The sequence below is a fragment of the Lagopus muta genome, chromosome 21 (genome assembly GCF_023343835.1).
Source record: "Lagopus muta isolate bLagMut1 chromosome 21, bLagMut1 primary, whole genome shotgun sequence".
Classification (NCBI taxonomy): domain Eukaryota; kingdom Metazoa; phylum Chordata; class Aves; order Galliformes; family Phasianidae; genus Lagopus; species Lagopus muta.
Genome location: NC_064453.1, coordinates 1979694 through 1995669, shown reverse-complemented (window position 1 = coordinate 1995669; position 15976 = coordinate 1979694). Strand labels below are relative to the sequence as shown.

The window sequence follows — 15976 nt, the reverse complement described above, 5'->3', positions numbered from 1 at the left end:
TTCACAATCTGGCTCAAGCATTTTGTATTTAAACGCCAGTAGTGCAAATGAACTCCTAAATCAGCTGCTTCAATACCTCGAGCAAGAGAGACTCTGGGACTTTGTTACTGGATAAAACAACTCTTCCAAATTAGTTTTAAAGGTAAAGAATTCATCAAGCATGTGTTGTACAGAGAATTAAAAAAGAAATTTAAAAAAAATCCAGTGTAAGATTTTGCAGTTAACCTGGATCAGTGGACTGCTGAAAAACGAGAACATAACCCTTCAGCAAACACATGGATGAACAGACTGATGGCTCAGCTATGTTGCAATGGAATCAGAGGTATTGTGGAAAGAGAATGACCAGTAAATGCGCTGTAAGTGGGTTTTTATCTTTTTTATATCACGACATGTAGGTCTATAAGAATGTTAAAAAAAGAATTACTTTTTCTTCTAGTGGGCAGAAGGAAAATAGAGGGTCACAACAAACCCAAATTACTCCATTTCACACTTTGACATACTCAGTTCAGCTATGCACAGAATATCTCCCTTCCACCCCCCAACTTCTTTCTTGTGGTGTGTATTTATTGTCTGTGTAATCTTAGCCCAGCATACCATCTACTTCCATCTGCAGCTCCTCATAACTCATCCTTTTGGTGTCTGATCAATAAGCTTCTTGACCCCTTCAACAGAGGTAAGATCATTTCCATCATCACACCCAGTCATTAACAGTGAGGTGGATGCGCCACATCCAGAAGAGAAGCAGCATTTGTTTCCTGGGCGAAGCCCAGTGCACTCAAACATCTATCAGTTGGGAATTGAGATGTGCAGTTACAAACCCTGACAGTCATTGTATTTAATGGGTACCTGAAAGATCCTTATCCAGTATTAAGGCAGCCTACATCATTCTCTGCTTAGGTTCGTCCATTTTTAGTTGCTGTCTTAAACTCTTCAAACACGTTTCTTCCTACCTTAAGCATCTCATGTATTGCAGAATAGGTCAGCATTCTAGGAAGAGCTCTGTACCAGGACAGCAAAAGCACAAGGGAAAAGTAAGAAACTAATAAGAACAGTTTGGTACAATTGCAATAACAGTAATTTTACTGGCAGATATCTAGCATGAACTTAGCACATCTCCATTTAACAGAGCAGTGCAACACCACATGGATCCAAGCATCTTAAAACAGCTCTGTCTTTTGGATTTGGAGAAACGAAACAAGAACAACGAGCTGATCAGCACAGCCTTCAACAGCTCTCACAAGGGGATGTCAGCACTTCAACTGCAAGGATGCTTAATCCTAGGGCAGATCCAAAGTTCTTCATTTCACAACTTAACAGTTTGGTACACATAACCATTTATGATAACTGACTTTTGTGCTGTTTCTCCCAATCCCCTTTACCTCCACCTGCCCTGTGCTTCTGGCAGGCACTGTCCTTGCTGGAGTTGCAGCCAAGGACCTGCTTTGCCCACAAATGTCCTATAAGAAGTCACCTTCCAAAACTGAGCTGACCTCAAGGCCAGTGGAAAAAGAAACCAAGGAAAAAAGTCGCAGTTTAAGACAGCAGGCCATGAGACAGCTCTGCACTGCACCCAGTGTTCCATGACACAGATGGCATGGCCCAGCACTGCTGTGCACATCTGTTCTGGCTGCAATTTCAAACCAACAACATCTTCAAGGAACTCAGGAAAAAAAAAAAGGAGGAATTTCTGTGAAGAAGCCAACCAAAAAAAACACCTCTCTCCATCTCCTGCCCAGGACCACGGCATGACAGCTTGCATTTGCTGGAAATTAGTATGGAAAGCACCTGACAGATATGGTGATACCCTCAAGGTAAGCAACAAAACTCACTTTCTCTTGGCATACACTTTCATTTTATAAAAATAAAAATTGCAGTAAGACAACAACAAAATAAATCCCTAACCTACAACAAGGCTGTGATTACCACACAGTTATGCACTGGAACCTCCATGTTTTTTAAAAGATGAATCTTTGCAGATTTTCCCTGGTTGAAATCAGTTATTTAAGATGACACAATTTCAAAGTAATTGAGTTCCATAGCTCTGTTCCTGGTGAAACAGTCCTGGAAATGTTTTCACTTTATTTGCCTTTGCATAACTTGTTGTTTGATTAAAAGCAAATAACTCCTATTAGATTCAGAGGTCCAGATTTGTTAGCCCAGGTTGGAACAAATGCTTTCCAACGGGCAATGATGCACCTGTTCCAGTAAATATCTATCATTAGTATTTCAGCTTTTTTGTCCACTTTTCACTTCTCACATCCTTCAGTACAAATAAATAAGCTTCTGCTCTTCACCCCTACCCAAACTTTGCTAAAACCATGCATTACTACAGTTAATAAACTAGCAGAAAAACTGTTTCTCCATCAGTGCAACACAACCAGGCCTAATGAGAAAACAGTGCTTCATCAACACACACACAAAAAATCCAGCTTTGAAAATGTACAATTCTGGCAGCTCCCAAAAGCAGGTCCAAGGCCTTCACTCAATGAGAACAAAACCAGCACCACCACCACAAGTCTCTTCCACTGCACTGGATGCTCATCACTACGCCTGTTGGTGGGACTGGTGCCCAGTTCTGACTGCATGAACACCCCAGTATTTTCCAAATCTTCCTGTTCCCAGAAAAGGATGACAGCATTGTAAATCAGAGACTCAGAAGACACTTATTAGGAAAGACTGGAATATGGCAATATACAACCAGTAACATGAAATGTTGTTATTTTTGTGGAAAAAGGACATTTTTGAAAGAAGGTTCTCTAGAAAATAAAGCTTCAATATTAATTTTTTTTTGAATTATAAAACAATATAGTACACTTTTTGCTCCAGTGCCATTGTAAATACATTTATACAACACATCAACCCAGTAGTTCACTCAAAAATGTCAGTGGGTGTTGAGCCCAACCCAGCTTAGCTTTCTCCAAGGTACACAACAGGAGAGAAGCAACTTAAACATTGTGATTTCTTGACCAAGCAACTACACTCAGACACAAAGAACTTACTTGAAAAGTTCTTTTGCTGGACTGACAGCAACTACAACAACATCAGCACAGATGGGGGGAAGAAAGAGAAATTAATTAAAAAAATAAATCCTCACATTTCCACTCTAGAAGACTTAATGCCACCAACATCCACGTTTGCTGCATGTGAGGAAATGACATCCTTCACGCTGTTAAACAATCAAAAATGCATTTTAATTCTACAAATTTACAAGGAGAAAAGAACAAGAACCAAAAAAAAAAAAAAGAAAAGAAAAAAAGGGGATCAAGGATTGTACTTCAAGTTTCCCTCTGTCAAATTTTATAACGATCCTTGGCTTTTCCTGTTAATTCCAGTCCTCTAATGGAATGCAGCAGTTATACTCCACACCCAGCAAAAGTCTTTGAATCTGGGATGACATCTGACTTTACCCCGGTGAAAACCATCTAGTTTCCCTGACGTGAAGAACAGAACTGGGGCACTCAGAAATCCACTCACGTGAACGGTTCTCTTTTTCTCCCCTCTTCTCACTGAGTTTAAAACTTGAGGCTGAATCCGGGCCCAGCAGCAGATGCTCCTTGATTCGTGGTGGTCAGATGAAAACCGGTGTCTTTCAGATCATCGTCGCCCTGTGGAAAACATACACAGTTCATCTGTCAGTGCCTGTGCACACATTCACCTCTGCAACACAGAAATCATGCCTAAAACTAATTTTAAAAAAGTAGAAACAAAGAACAAAACAAAACCTGAAGGAGCTGTAGGAGATGGTAAGTAAATACTTGATTTAGTGGCACTGTAGCTGAGTTCAGTGCAGACTGTTATTTGTGCTCTTTCTGTTGGTACTGCAGCAGGCACAATAGCTGTGCAGTGTCAATTCACCTATGCTGAGACATGGAACTGTCAATAAAGAGCTGATAATAATTAAGGCACTTGAGATTGTACCACGTCCTACTTCTAAGCAGCTGTTTTTCAGCCAGCTTTTTCTTCAAAACTGGCAGTCCAATTCCCACACATGAAAGAACACCAGCCTTGTATGTGACAGATTCTTTTCCAAACACTGGAAAAGGAGCAGGTTTGGCTTTGTTTTAGGACAGGGGAAGTCAGTGATGCTCACCAACTGACTGTACCCAAGGCCTCCCTCGGGCGGGCGGGGGCTGGTGCCACGTTTCACCCTTTGTTGTTCACTTTTGGCCGGCCATGTAGGAAACATGGAGGGGTCAATAGGAAGGGGAGTCTCACGGAAATACTCGTGCTTCAAACCATCCTCAGCAGTAATTCTTCTGGCCGGGTAGTACGTCAAAAAGCTGAAAAGAATTCAGGCAATGAATTAGAGGGAAGATAAGAGAGACGGCCGTGCAGAAAGAAGAAAAACGTTAGCCCAAAAGATATAAAACCTTCAGAAATCAGTCATGTTTTACAACGAGTGTAACAAACAACACAATTTCCCAAGGACTGCAGAAGCTGGCACTTACTTGTTCATCAGATCAAAGCCCTGATCAGAGAGGAGTGCTCCAAATCTCTTGCGTAGATTGTTGTAGGGATATTCTGTGAACGTCATCTTCTTTACAGCTGGCAGCTCATTGTAACCAGGCCAGATTTTTTCACTTGGAGTACCCAGATCCTATAGATTAAAATGTCTCCTTAATAAACCCATTCTAGAGTGCAGCCCTTCTGCTTATTCATTATTTAGCTACAGGAATTGATAAAAATCCAGAGAAAACAGACGACATACAAAACATTATTTTAGCCTATCACTGATAATGTAAAACAGAACATCAAAGTAGTGAGCCTTTTATTAAGGCTGAATCTCTATCAAAGAGTAACAAGCATTTCTATTTTCTTACTGCTCTAATTTAACTGCCTCTAAAACCAGCCAGTTAGAATGGAAAGGTTTTATAAATGTTACCTTAAAAACTTTGTTAATCTGATCAATTTCCGACTTCCCTGGAAACAGCGGTTTCTGAGTTAGGAGTTCTCCAAAGATGCACCCCACTGACCACATGTCTATCGCTGTTGAATATTCCTGTAAAGAAAAAATATACCTTATCAAGCCAGTGAAATAATTTAATGAGGTATTGTAGCAATAGTGCTATGTTTTGGGGTTTTTTTGTGTGGTTCTTGGCAATGGAGCACCCAGAGGCCCAGTGATTTCAGTAACAGAACAGGTAACCAGAAGGGAACATTGCCAGAAGGTTCACAGTCCTCTGTTCTGCTCTTTTTGTCAGAAATTTTAGACCCACCCATCCATCCTCTGAGGAAGACGAAACCTTTTTAGATTTGTTATTGGGAAAACTAAAATTGAAGTTTCAGAATTTCCACTGCTAAATCAGCATAAAGAATCAAGCACACTTATATGAATTGTTCATGAATTATAAGATGAAGTTAGTCTGAAAAGTCAATCCTTTAGCTCCCAGAAGAATACACAGAGGCATACCTTGGCTCCAAGCAACAACTCCGGAGCCCTGTACCAAAGTGTCACCACCACTGGTGTGTAAGGCTTCAGAGGAGATCCATATTCTCGGGCCAATCCAAAATCTCCAACCTGGATGAAAATCAGCTATCAGTAATGTTATCAGCATTGAGCATACCTATGGACAGCACCAGTACATGCTGGCCATTCTGGCTACTGCTGGCCTCTAGCATTCAAAACAGCCACACGGACGTTGATACAGACAAGGTTAATGGCACTGTCATGCATCAGTAGGAAGAGAACACCGTTCTGCCTTCCAATTGTGCCATAAGGAATTCAGCACTCACATACCATGCTTATTAGTCACATTCTAGTATAAATCTCAAGAGCTGTGGCAAGGCAGTCTCCATCTATTACAATGTTCACTGTCTTACGACTGTATGTTTGAGGAACTACACTTCATACACTTCAAGATTAATGCAGAACATTCTGCCCAGCTCTTAACATCGCTGTCATGCAGTGTAACTCTGCAATACTCAATTTCTCATAAGCGTGCTGTGTGTCACATAGTTCTTACTTTCAGAATTCCTGAATGACTGAGCAGCAGGTTGGAAGTTTTCAAGTCCCGGTGAAGAATCCAGTTGTCATGAAGATGCTTGACTCCTCGTAGTAACTGGATCATCAAGGTTTTCACTTCACCTGAAGTGATTAAAAAAAAGCCAAATACATTTAAAGTAAGAAATCTGCCTTCAGCTGTTGTTATTTCTAATTAGAGAACAAGGACGGAATTGGGGGGGAAAGAATGAGATGTCAAGTTAAAAACACACTAAAGAGTACGGTGTAAAAATGTGTCACAGAACAAAAACAGATCCAAAGAGCTGCCAGCATAGTAAAATGAATCTGGATAGCTGGAATGCACCCAAATAACGCTCAGAAATTAATGCTTCTCAACATAGGAACTGGCCAAAAATAAAACGCAGTGTTCACAGGGAAAACTCCCCTCTCCATTTCACATCTGAACCTCAGTCTCACCCTGAGCATGCCAGCTGGATTCATCAGCCTATCATCACTGTATGTACCAGCACTGCCAGCTGACCTTCCTCTCTTAACCTCTATCAGTAGAATCAAATTGGACAGTGAGAAAGCAGTAGTCTCCCTTCCAAAGAACACTCAGAGGACATTCCAAGGCAATGCACGTCATCATACAAGCTAGTCCACTGATGTCAGTGCAGCCCAAAGGGAATGGGGTCTTTCTAGGTCAGTTTTCCATTTCAGACAAGTAGAGGAGACTGTGGCAAACAGTACCTGGTAGAAATGGTTGCTTCATTGTTTCCATCAGACTCTTGAGATCATGCTCTACGTAGTTCATAACAATATAGATTTTATCCATATTACTACCTACAACGATTTCCTAAAACACAAAAACAAGTCATCAAAACACAGCTTATTTTTGCAAAACATCCAGTTTTTAGAGACAAACACCGCCTATTTATTTTATGGGCGGTATATTAACAAGCTCTAATAGGAATGCTGATGTTTTTACAAGGCATTTTAAAAGCCAAGAGGCAACATTTCAGGAACAAAAATCTTTGGAAATGGAAGGTTGCTGGTCTTACTCTGACAGTGACGATATTTAGGTGCTGTGCTTTCAGAATAGTATTTATTTCTCTGAGAGAAGTAATGGGGAAGCCTTCCTTTTCCTTCTCCATCTTCAGTCGCTTCAGAGCCACAATTTCATCTGCAAGGAAAAGAGAATTTTTAGCCCATCACACAGCTAATAAAATACATGCCAAGAGGTCTCCCAGTGTACTTCTACTATTTTAATGTATCTGAATGAAAACCATTACTTGAGACATCAGCAGAATCAGTCTGCGTTAACAGAGTGAAAACCAAAGCAGACCAAAAAAATATTGCCAAGTTTAAGGAAAGATAAGAAAACCCACAGTAACAATTCAAAAACTGCATCAGGGGTTTTAGTGTATCCTAACATAACTCACCTGGAAAGACACTACAGATAAAGCTTATTCAACACTAAACAACACTAAACACTAAAACAAACAGAAACAGAGAGACCCAGAATTTAACCCCACTGCCAACATCACAGCTTGTCAGCTGGACCTGAGAATAACCACTGTTACTGTCCAAGTCTGCTCTGGAACACAGTTCTTGTCACAGGCTCTCTTCACCATCTGCCACCTCTATTTAAAATTGCAGATATTGAATTTACTGTGCCTCCGCTCCCTGTCGCAGCGACCAGCCTGCTGGACAGTAACATATCACCAGTGATGGCAACACTGGGGGGGAAACTGAGGTCACAGCCAAAGGAACAGATTGTATCTCACATCATTTTTTTCCAAGGGACCAGGAAAGCTGCATTACTGTCACCATTTCTGCTACAACCAAGTATTTCTTCCACTTGAGCATGGACAACAAGAGACCCGGCGTTGGCTCCTGCACTCCTTCTAGGAAATGCAGTCACTTCCACCAGACACGTAATCATTACAGCCCAGATAAAAATATGAATCCACTTGTGTATATGAAATTTCTTCCACAGCAACGCAGTGCTGCATGCCCTCATGGCACACAAACACTGCTTCTATGAATTCTCTCACCAGTGGCTGTGCTTAGAGGGGCACCTAGTGGCACACACTTCAAACCAACCGACGTTAGCTGCAGCAAAGCACAAACCAGAAATAATTGCCTAATGGACCAGCAACTGAAATCAAGTTAAGCAGTTCTACAGTGTCATGACCAATACAGAAATTAATTCTGAACTCAAACAGCTGCGAGCAAAACGCTTATGTCAAAATCCATATCCTATTAAAAAGCAGACATTATTCCTGAAAAGGAACAAAGCATTTTAGAGATTTTGTCCATTAATGTGAGATGCAGAACCACAATTTGCATACAACTGCAGATCTGAACCTATACACGTGACAGAAGCAGAAACTGGCTAGAAGAAAAATTATTTCAGCTTTCCCCTTTGTTAAGGCAGAAGGCTGATACAGAACGGACATCAGTTTTGTGCTTAAAATGCAACCTGTGTGACGAGAACCCCAAGCTGTACTTCTCATTCTACCCCAGACCTCCTTCTGCATTTCCTGTGAAGTTACTAAGATGTTTGTTGGAATTTGTAAAGCAACAGAATAGTCTGTAGAAGTGCACAACACACCAGATGCCACATGCATGCACACCACCTGAACATGACTGCTTCCACACAGCAAAATAATTAGGGCAGTACTGCAGAGGGCTGATTCTGCCATTTCCAGAACATGCAAATAAGTAAGTTTTCCAAATCACAGCTTCCAAAATTCAACCTATCCCCATGAGCAACAATAGCTGTCACAGTAACACAGATCCTCAGTGAAACGTTTCTCACACTAGACATACACACTTAGGACATAATACTTATTTAATGCCATGCAGATAATACGAACCAGTCTTTTTGTCTTTTGCTCTGTACACCACGCCGTATGTTCCCTCTTCAATCCTGTTCAAACACTGAAACTCCTCCACACTGCGACACCCCTGAGAAAACAGAGTGAGAACATTCACTCCTCAACGTCTGCAGGAGCACTGCAATCATTTGTTTAACAAGACTTAAGAAAAACCTCCTTCACAGGTTTAGTTACAACTAACCAAGAGAAGTACATATTTCACACACAAGTGTGAGCAATAATGAGTCAACAAGACACATTCAGCCCATCAACTCACGCATAAATGCTACTGCAAACACGTTTCCCATTTTAATGAAACCCATTTGCAGGGAACACTTCCAAGCATCCTTCAAGTGATCCCCTACCTGAAGGGCAGGAAGGTATTTAGGAAGCTCCTGTTTCAGTTCAATAGGGGAAGAAGCAGGTGAGTCAGGAACGTAGTCTCCTTCCGTCATGGCGTTGGACTGAGGGCTGCCCTCCCCCACCTCCTCTTCCTCAACCTCACTGCCTGCTGAATCGCGATCAAACCTCGACTCTGTAACTTTAAAAGTCAGAATCAGACATGGAAAGACGGAGTCCTTTGGAACAGAGTTAAGTTCAGCACTGGACAAATAGGGAAGTGAGAAACTTATCGCTATGAGATAGAAGACATGCAACTTGAAGACCAATGAAAAGCCTGATTTCTCCTCTTGGTGGAGATGATAACCACAGGTTACTGTCAGGCACACACAATTTTCAGATGAACACAGCATGTCAGAAAAATAAGTCTTTACACTAAGAGAATAAAAAAAGAAGGGACCTAGTAAGTCTCATTAGACTGGGATCTCATTCCTACATACAGACCCTGGAACAGAGTTCTGATTCTGACATAACAGCTCTAAGCTGTGAAATGCACGGTGCCTCACAACCATGGCAAAACTGCACCAACAGATTGATTTTAAACAGATTTAAAATACTTTCAGAACTAGATCTGACTGAAAAACAGAGTCAATTGATATATTCAGTATTTGCATTGTACCAACTGGGATGTGGTTTCCATTCTCTCGTTCTTCCTCTTCACTCATTTCTTCTTCGCTCACCTCTTCTGCAAGACAGAATCAAGTTCAGCTGAATCAACTCAACCCTTCTGTAGTTCCTTGCAATGCAGACCACTATCCACTTTCCTCATTCATCATGCCTTCTGCACCACTGTCCAGTTCAGTGACATCACATCTGCTGTTTCGTTTGGAAAACAAAAGCTTCTTCAAACTCAACAGCACCAGTTGGGAGACCACTGCATGTTTTGTGCTTGGTCATTCTGCTTCATTTCAAAGAAATACACCCAGCCAGAGCAGCCTGTTGTGACTTTTCCTTTACTAAATAATTGTAAGAATGGCTGTGAGAATTTTTAACTAACCCTTTTTTAGAAGTATGGTTTGTTCAAATATTTGTAACAAGCGTGATAAAAAAGTCTGGTATTTGCAACTGAAACTATTCAAAACAGCAGAGATATTTGTATTTCACCACCCCCACGCAGAGTGTTCTCTACAGAGTACTTGTTACTGTGCAACACAGGAATATTTAAACTGTTAGTGTTACACTACTTATGAAGACAAACATGGCTTTCAGTTTTCTAATCCGGCGTCTTAGACAAATAATTGGTATTACCTCTATATAAAAGGATAGAATATGACTTGTACTTGTTTTTTTCTTTATAGTTATCTTGACCTGTGAGGTCTCAGCCTATCCTAGACTAGGAGAAAAGGAAAACATTCAAATAAAACAACACAGAATGAGAAATAAAGTAAAGCCAGAAGACCCCACCGGCCCACGCTGGGACCTGTGTTCTGTTACTCACCTGCTGACTGCTCTGACACCTCCTCAGAATTGCTCCCTGTCTCCTCCTCCTCCTCCTCCTCTTCTTCTCCCTCTTCCTCAGATCCTTCACTGCTCGACTCTTCTTCCTCTTCTTCTGAGCCTGACCCAGACTCCGCTGAGGAACAGTAACACATGGAACGAGATCAATGACATCTGCTATCTAATAACAGTGTTTCCTCAGCAGACATCTGTACAATCTGCTAACTGCATTGAATTACCTGATGAAGACTCAGCTGAGCTTGTTTTTCTCTCACTGTCACTGATGTCTTGCAAGTCTGAAAGAGGGTCTCTTTCCTCTGGTTTTTCTTCTTTCACTGTTGAGACCATAAGAATCAAAACCAAGGTGCCAACTGAATTTCATTTTTATTTTTAAGCCTGAATGCCCAGATATCTACATTCTCTAGCTATTAAATAGGTGCTGAATGTTCATATACATATATATACTCTGAGCAACCATACCATTTCACAGTGTGCTCAAAAGCCAAACAGTTTCCCTGAACTGCAGTGGTACCAGATCAACAGCCAAACAAGTGCAATGCTGGCTTTTTAATTTAAAACATGACATGTGCCCACACCTCTCTGCAAGAAATGTATTAAAAAAGACAAGTGTAACATGATAACAAACATGACCACAACACAGAGTCCCACTAATGTACACTCACACAGCGCTTGCAATCAGTGTTTCTACTGCAGTCCATCATTGTGAAACAGCATGTGCAAATAAATGTGGATTGATCAGACCATAAGGCCAAAGGATCACTGCCTGCCTCTGCCTGGAATCTCAGCTGATTGCACTGTGCATTACAACAATTTTCACAGCTACACGCTTTAACAAAGCAGACACAGAGCTTTTCTTCTTTAACCAATGACATTTTTATGCCAATTGTGCAGGCTCTCCACCACAGCTGGGACCTTCTCTGTAAGGAAAGGACCATTTTCTATCTTAGAAAACAAAACTCACTAATTGGAACACTGCCTTAAGCACTGCTCTTCTTCTACAGTACAGCAATTAGTGACACTTAAACTAGATAGTTCCCTGTAAGGTGGCCCTTAAGGTAACTTATTTCCTAAGAACAAATCCAACTGGAGTTAGTACAAACAGTCCCTCTTCAATCTGCAAAGAAATAAAAGCAGCAATTGCTTTAGTAACAGTGCATGTGCCACCCTCCTCAACAATTCCAGAATTATGCCACCACAGCTGAAGCAGACAACACTTCCAGTATGATTCCAGGGATGTAAACGTTTAATACTAAAAATTAAACTCTACCCCAGAACAGCTGCTAGCCCCCAGGCAAAGACACTGAGGTGGCAAATGCTACCTGGTTTCCTGCTATCTGCTTGCTCAGGCTTGTCTCTCTGCTGTCGTAATGGGCTGCGACTCCAGGGTCTCATTTTCACTTTGTCTCCATATTCTTCCCTCACTGTTCTATGGTGTGCAGAAACTAGTGAAAACAAAACCAAAACAAAAATCGTTAAATGTCCCTGCCCTAATCAGAATACTTCAGTCTACCACAACCACCTGCTCTGCATATTTTTTCCTTTTTCCTTACAGAACAAATGGTAATGGGGAGGGGCGAAAGCAGAACCTAACTGCGTCCAGGAGAGCAAAGGACTGTGATTTCCCTCATAGCAGTGCTATGTGGGTTTGGACCAAACAGAGGAAGGTGCTGCCATACTTAGCAAGCAGATGCAAGATGCCCCCTGTGCTACACACAGCACACAACCCAAACCTACAGTGTTAAGGCAAGAGAGAAGTGGACAAACCAGGGAGATGCATGAAGAAAACAGCTAAGGGTTAGAAGAAGCTGACAGAACATTCAGAGCAATAAAGAACTAAAACAGAAGGCTAGATTAATTGAGACCAAAACCAGTGTAAATATCAAGCACAAAAAGGAGCAGTTCAGCATAACTAGAACTAGAAAGAACAGCAACAAGTACAATGACTTCTGCTACCCTCGAGCAATCTTTGTAATTGAGCACAGATGCTGGGTCTGATTTTTACCTCTGACAGCCAGGACAAACAGAAGTCCTTTAAACAACAATGATCTGAACCCAGATGGCAAGAGATCGGCCTTGTCCACAGCTGGAGGACTCACACCATCTATCCCCATCCCCATGCCACTTATTTCCCAGAACTTTACTACGCTTATGTTGAGACTTCAGTCTCTACCAGACTGGCTTAGACTCAGCCAAGGAGTGCAACTGCATTCATGACACACATACACACACAAAGACTACAGCGATGACACAGATCTTGTTTCTGAAGGAAGCCAGGCAAACAAAGACTTACCGACCAGCCCAAAAGCCAGCACACTCCCGGCATCCGACGTTGTTTTATTTCCCTGTGTAGAACTTCACAGATTTCTTTCCCAGATAGACATCCCACCCAATTTTATTATTTTTATAAGTTCTGGCATTGACCTAAGTGAAAAAGCTTTCTCTACCCCCAATTCCACCACCGCAGCAGATGGCAAATCCAAACATCTTTTGGACACCAATAATCACCTTCTCTTCTGGCTTCCCGCTCCTTACGCCTTTCTTCAGCTCTCCTTTCACGCTCTTTTTGCTCCCTTTGTTCTTTCTGCTGCTCTCTGATTTTTCTCTCTCGTTCTCTCTCAAGTTGCTCCAGGCGATCTCTAGAAAATAATTGGTTATTTTTTGTTAAGCTGCAGTTCAGTACAAACGTAACTTACAAAGTAGAAGAGAACTGTTTTTCTGTAGCCGAGTACAGGGCAATTCAATCTCGTTGCAGAGAACGATGTACCTCTCCCTCCTGGAATGCTCCCTCGCCATTTCTCTCCGTTTCTGCCTTTCCCACTCACGTCGGGCCTTATCCTGCTCTTCTCTATGCCTCTTCCTACGCTCGTGCTCCCGTTCTTTCTCCTTCACTCTGGCATGTTTCCCTGAACAGGCAAAAATGAATTCTGGAGAGTTACCATTCAAAATATTTTGCACTCCTATTTTCAAATACGTAGAAAGGACAACACCTATGACAGCATATTCCTATGCTCTCTGTTCTTTCCTTGATGGAAACATCCTGATCTGAAAGGGCATTAAATAAGTAATTGTAAGAGCTCAAACACTTGTGTTAAATCAGAAAGAAGATTGCAAGTACAGGAAGACAAAGCGGATGTTTCTAAACTTTGTGCTCTCTTAGTTACATGGAAATGGTATTTGTTCTTTTCCGTTCAGCTACAAATACCACAGCTCATCTCCCTGACTCTGTGAGGCTGCAATGAAGCATCACAGAGTTGCAAGAGTAAAAGCAAACTCTGTGTCCCTGTCCCAGAGTGGCTGCTGTCCTCTCAAGCACAGACGTGCATCTATCGCTCTTAAAAGGGCACTGGACACAATTAAAGAGAAAAAAAAAAGAAAGCAAATTTCACTTATTTTAACATATCCATCTGATATGTTTTCTCTGGTCTGCAATTCTTATTCCCTCTCTATGTAGTGCCCATTCAGTGCAACCTTGAGAAGCTACCAGAAGTGTGAACAAGGTGTAACACCACCTTCTGCTGAATGACTGCGGTGTCTCCGTTTCTCTTTCCTCTTCTCATCTTTTCTATGATGGGTTTTTTCTTTCCGTGACATTTGCTGTGGTGGTTTTATAGCCAAGGAATCATCTTCTTCTCCTCTACAATAAAGACACAAACTGATAAGCTCAGGGAGGTTAAATGCACTGGTCTCTTCTCCCAGGCAACAAATAGGACCTGAGGAAATGGCCACAAGTTGAACTAGAGGAGGTTTAGATTAGACATAAGGAAGAATGCTTTCTCTCTGAGTGGTCAGGTGTTGGAATGGCTGCACAGGGAGGTGGAGGAGTCGCCGTCCCTGGCAGTGTTCAAGAGGAGCCTGGATGAGGAGCTGCAAGATGTGGTTTAGTGCTTGTGGTAGCTGTGCTGATAGGAGGATGGTTTTGCACTAGACGATCTGACAGGTTGCTTCCAACCTTGTGATTCTATGATTTAACAGACTGAACACTACTTTCTCTTTTATCCCTTTTGAAAAAAAAAAAAAACCCCAACACTCATTTTCCTATTTTCCACAATACCCCTGAAGCATTAAGGCTATACTACAAACATCACCGAGTCGGGTGCTAAACCAGTACCTTAACCAAAACATCATGTTACTGTGCAGTGGCCAAAATGGGCTCAGAATGCACTGTTATGCCTGAACCAAGAGCCTCCTGGCACTTGGCACAGCCAGGAGGGAACCTCAAACACCTCAGAAAGTTCTGCTTTCCCCTGTAGTGCTTCAGAGCACTCAGCTCAGGGTTTTTAACCCCCAGGTGCACTCAGGGAGCATCGCACCGCAGGCAGTACCTGTCCTCCATGGAGTCCTCCCTGCGGTACGGTGAATTGCGGATCGTGATCTCCATGCGGTGATCTCTCAGCTCCCCCTCTTCAAGAGAATCCCGCTTTGAATCCCTATCATCCGACTGGGACAGGAACACACAAAGGGCAGGTAAACCAAACCACCCTCGTTCAGGCACGGCAGCACTGAGCAGCGCCGCCCCAGTCGGGCACTCACGTTTTTCATGCGCTTTATCTCTGCTTTCTCCTCTTGCTCCTTCCTTCGTTTCTTTTCCTGAAGGATTTCATCCAAGGTTTTCACTTTCCAAGAATCCTTTTCATCACCCATTGGAGTTCCAAAAACCATTAAAAAAAAAAAAAAAAAAAAAAAAAAAAAGCTCTGGAAAAAAAAAAAAAAAAGAAAGGAAAAAAAAAGAAAAGAAAAAGAAAAAAAAGAACGAGACGTTACGGAAACGCGGCGCTTCCTGCTTTAATCAACGCGCCGCACCAACTCCTTCCCCGCACACGGATCGCACACGGATCCCCCCGCAGCGCCCCGTCCGGCCCCGCCTCAACCCGACGCCCGCGGCCCCGCACCGCCGCCCGGCCCCGGCCTCCCCCCGCCCCGCACCGCGCCCCGCCGGCCCGCTCACCGCCGCCGCGACCGGACACCGACGGGCAGCGCCGCACAAAGCGTCACTTCCGCCGCCGGCTGATGACGTCACGCGCACGGCGCGGCGGTGCGGAGCCGTTCTCGGTGGTCGCCGTTCGGATCCGCGCCCCGTCGCCGGCACCGCGGCGGTCCAACGGCTCGGCCTTAACGGCGTAGGAAAGAGCGCCGACCACAGCGAGCCGGTTTATTATTCGTTCCCGATGCGTGAGTGCAGAGCTGACGGCTGTCACGGCGCGGTGCCGGCAGCTGGAGCCCGACCCGCTCAGCGCTCAGGACTCAACCGCGACCGGAGCTCACGAGGCGCGTTACGAGCGCTACGTAAAGATACGGC

The 15976-nt window shown here is 42.9% G+C and overlaps 1 protein-coding gene across 6 annotated transcripts; it reads right to left on the bottom strand.

Moving 5' to 3' along the window:
- Positions 1–12: 12 nt before the first annotated feature.
- LOC125703268 (cyclin-dependent kinase 11B) lies at positions 13–15821 on the bottom strand. 6 transcript variants are annotated; one of them, XM_048967517.1, is made up of 20 exons: positions 15626–15821; positions 15211–15306; positions 15003–15118; positions 14190–14314; positions 13445–13583; positions 13186–13316; positions 12000–12122; positions 10899–10994; positions 10661–10795; positions 9842–9907; positions 9189–9364; positions 8824–8914; positions 7003–7124; positions 6692–6797; positions 5964–6085; positions 5411–5518; positions 4883–4999; positions 4449–4597; positions 4091–4280; positions 13–3605 (listed from the first exon to the last, which is right to left on the bottom strand). In XM_048967517.1, exons 2-20 carry the CDS (start codon positions 15217–15219, stop codon positions 3513–3515), a joined length of 2214 nt encoding a protein of 737 aa, XP_048823474.1. In that variant the 5' UTR covers positions 15220–15306; positions 15626–15821; the 3' UTR covers positions 13–3512. The 6 variants fall into 6 exon arrangements, with proteins under 6 accessions (XP_048823474.1, XP_048823472.1, XP_048823473.1 ...); XM_048967514.1 differs by lacking the exon at positions 15626–15821 and adding an exon at positions 15604–15614 and having other exon boundaries at positions 16–3605; XM_048967512.1 differs by lacking the exon at positions 15626–15821 and having other exon boundaries at positions 16–3605; positions 15211–15343.
- Between the last annotated feature and the right edge of the window lie 155 nt (positions 15822–15976).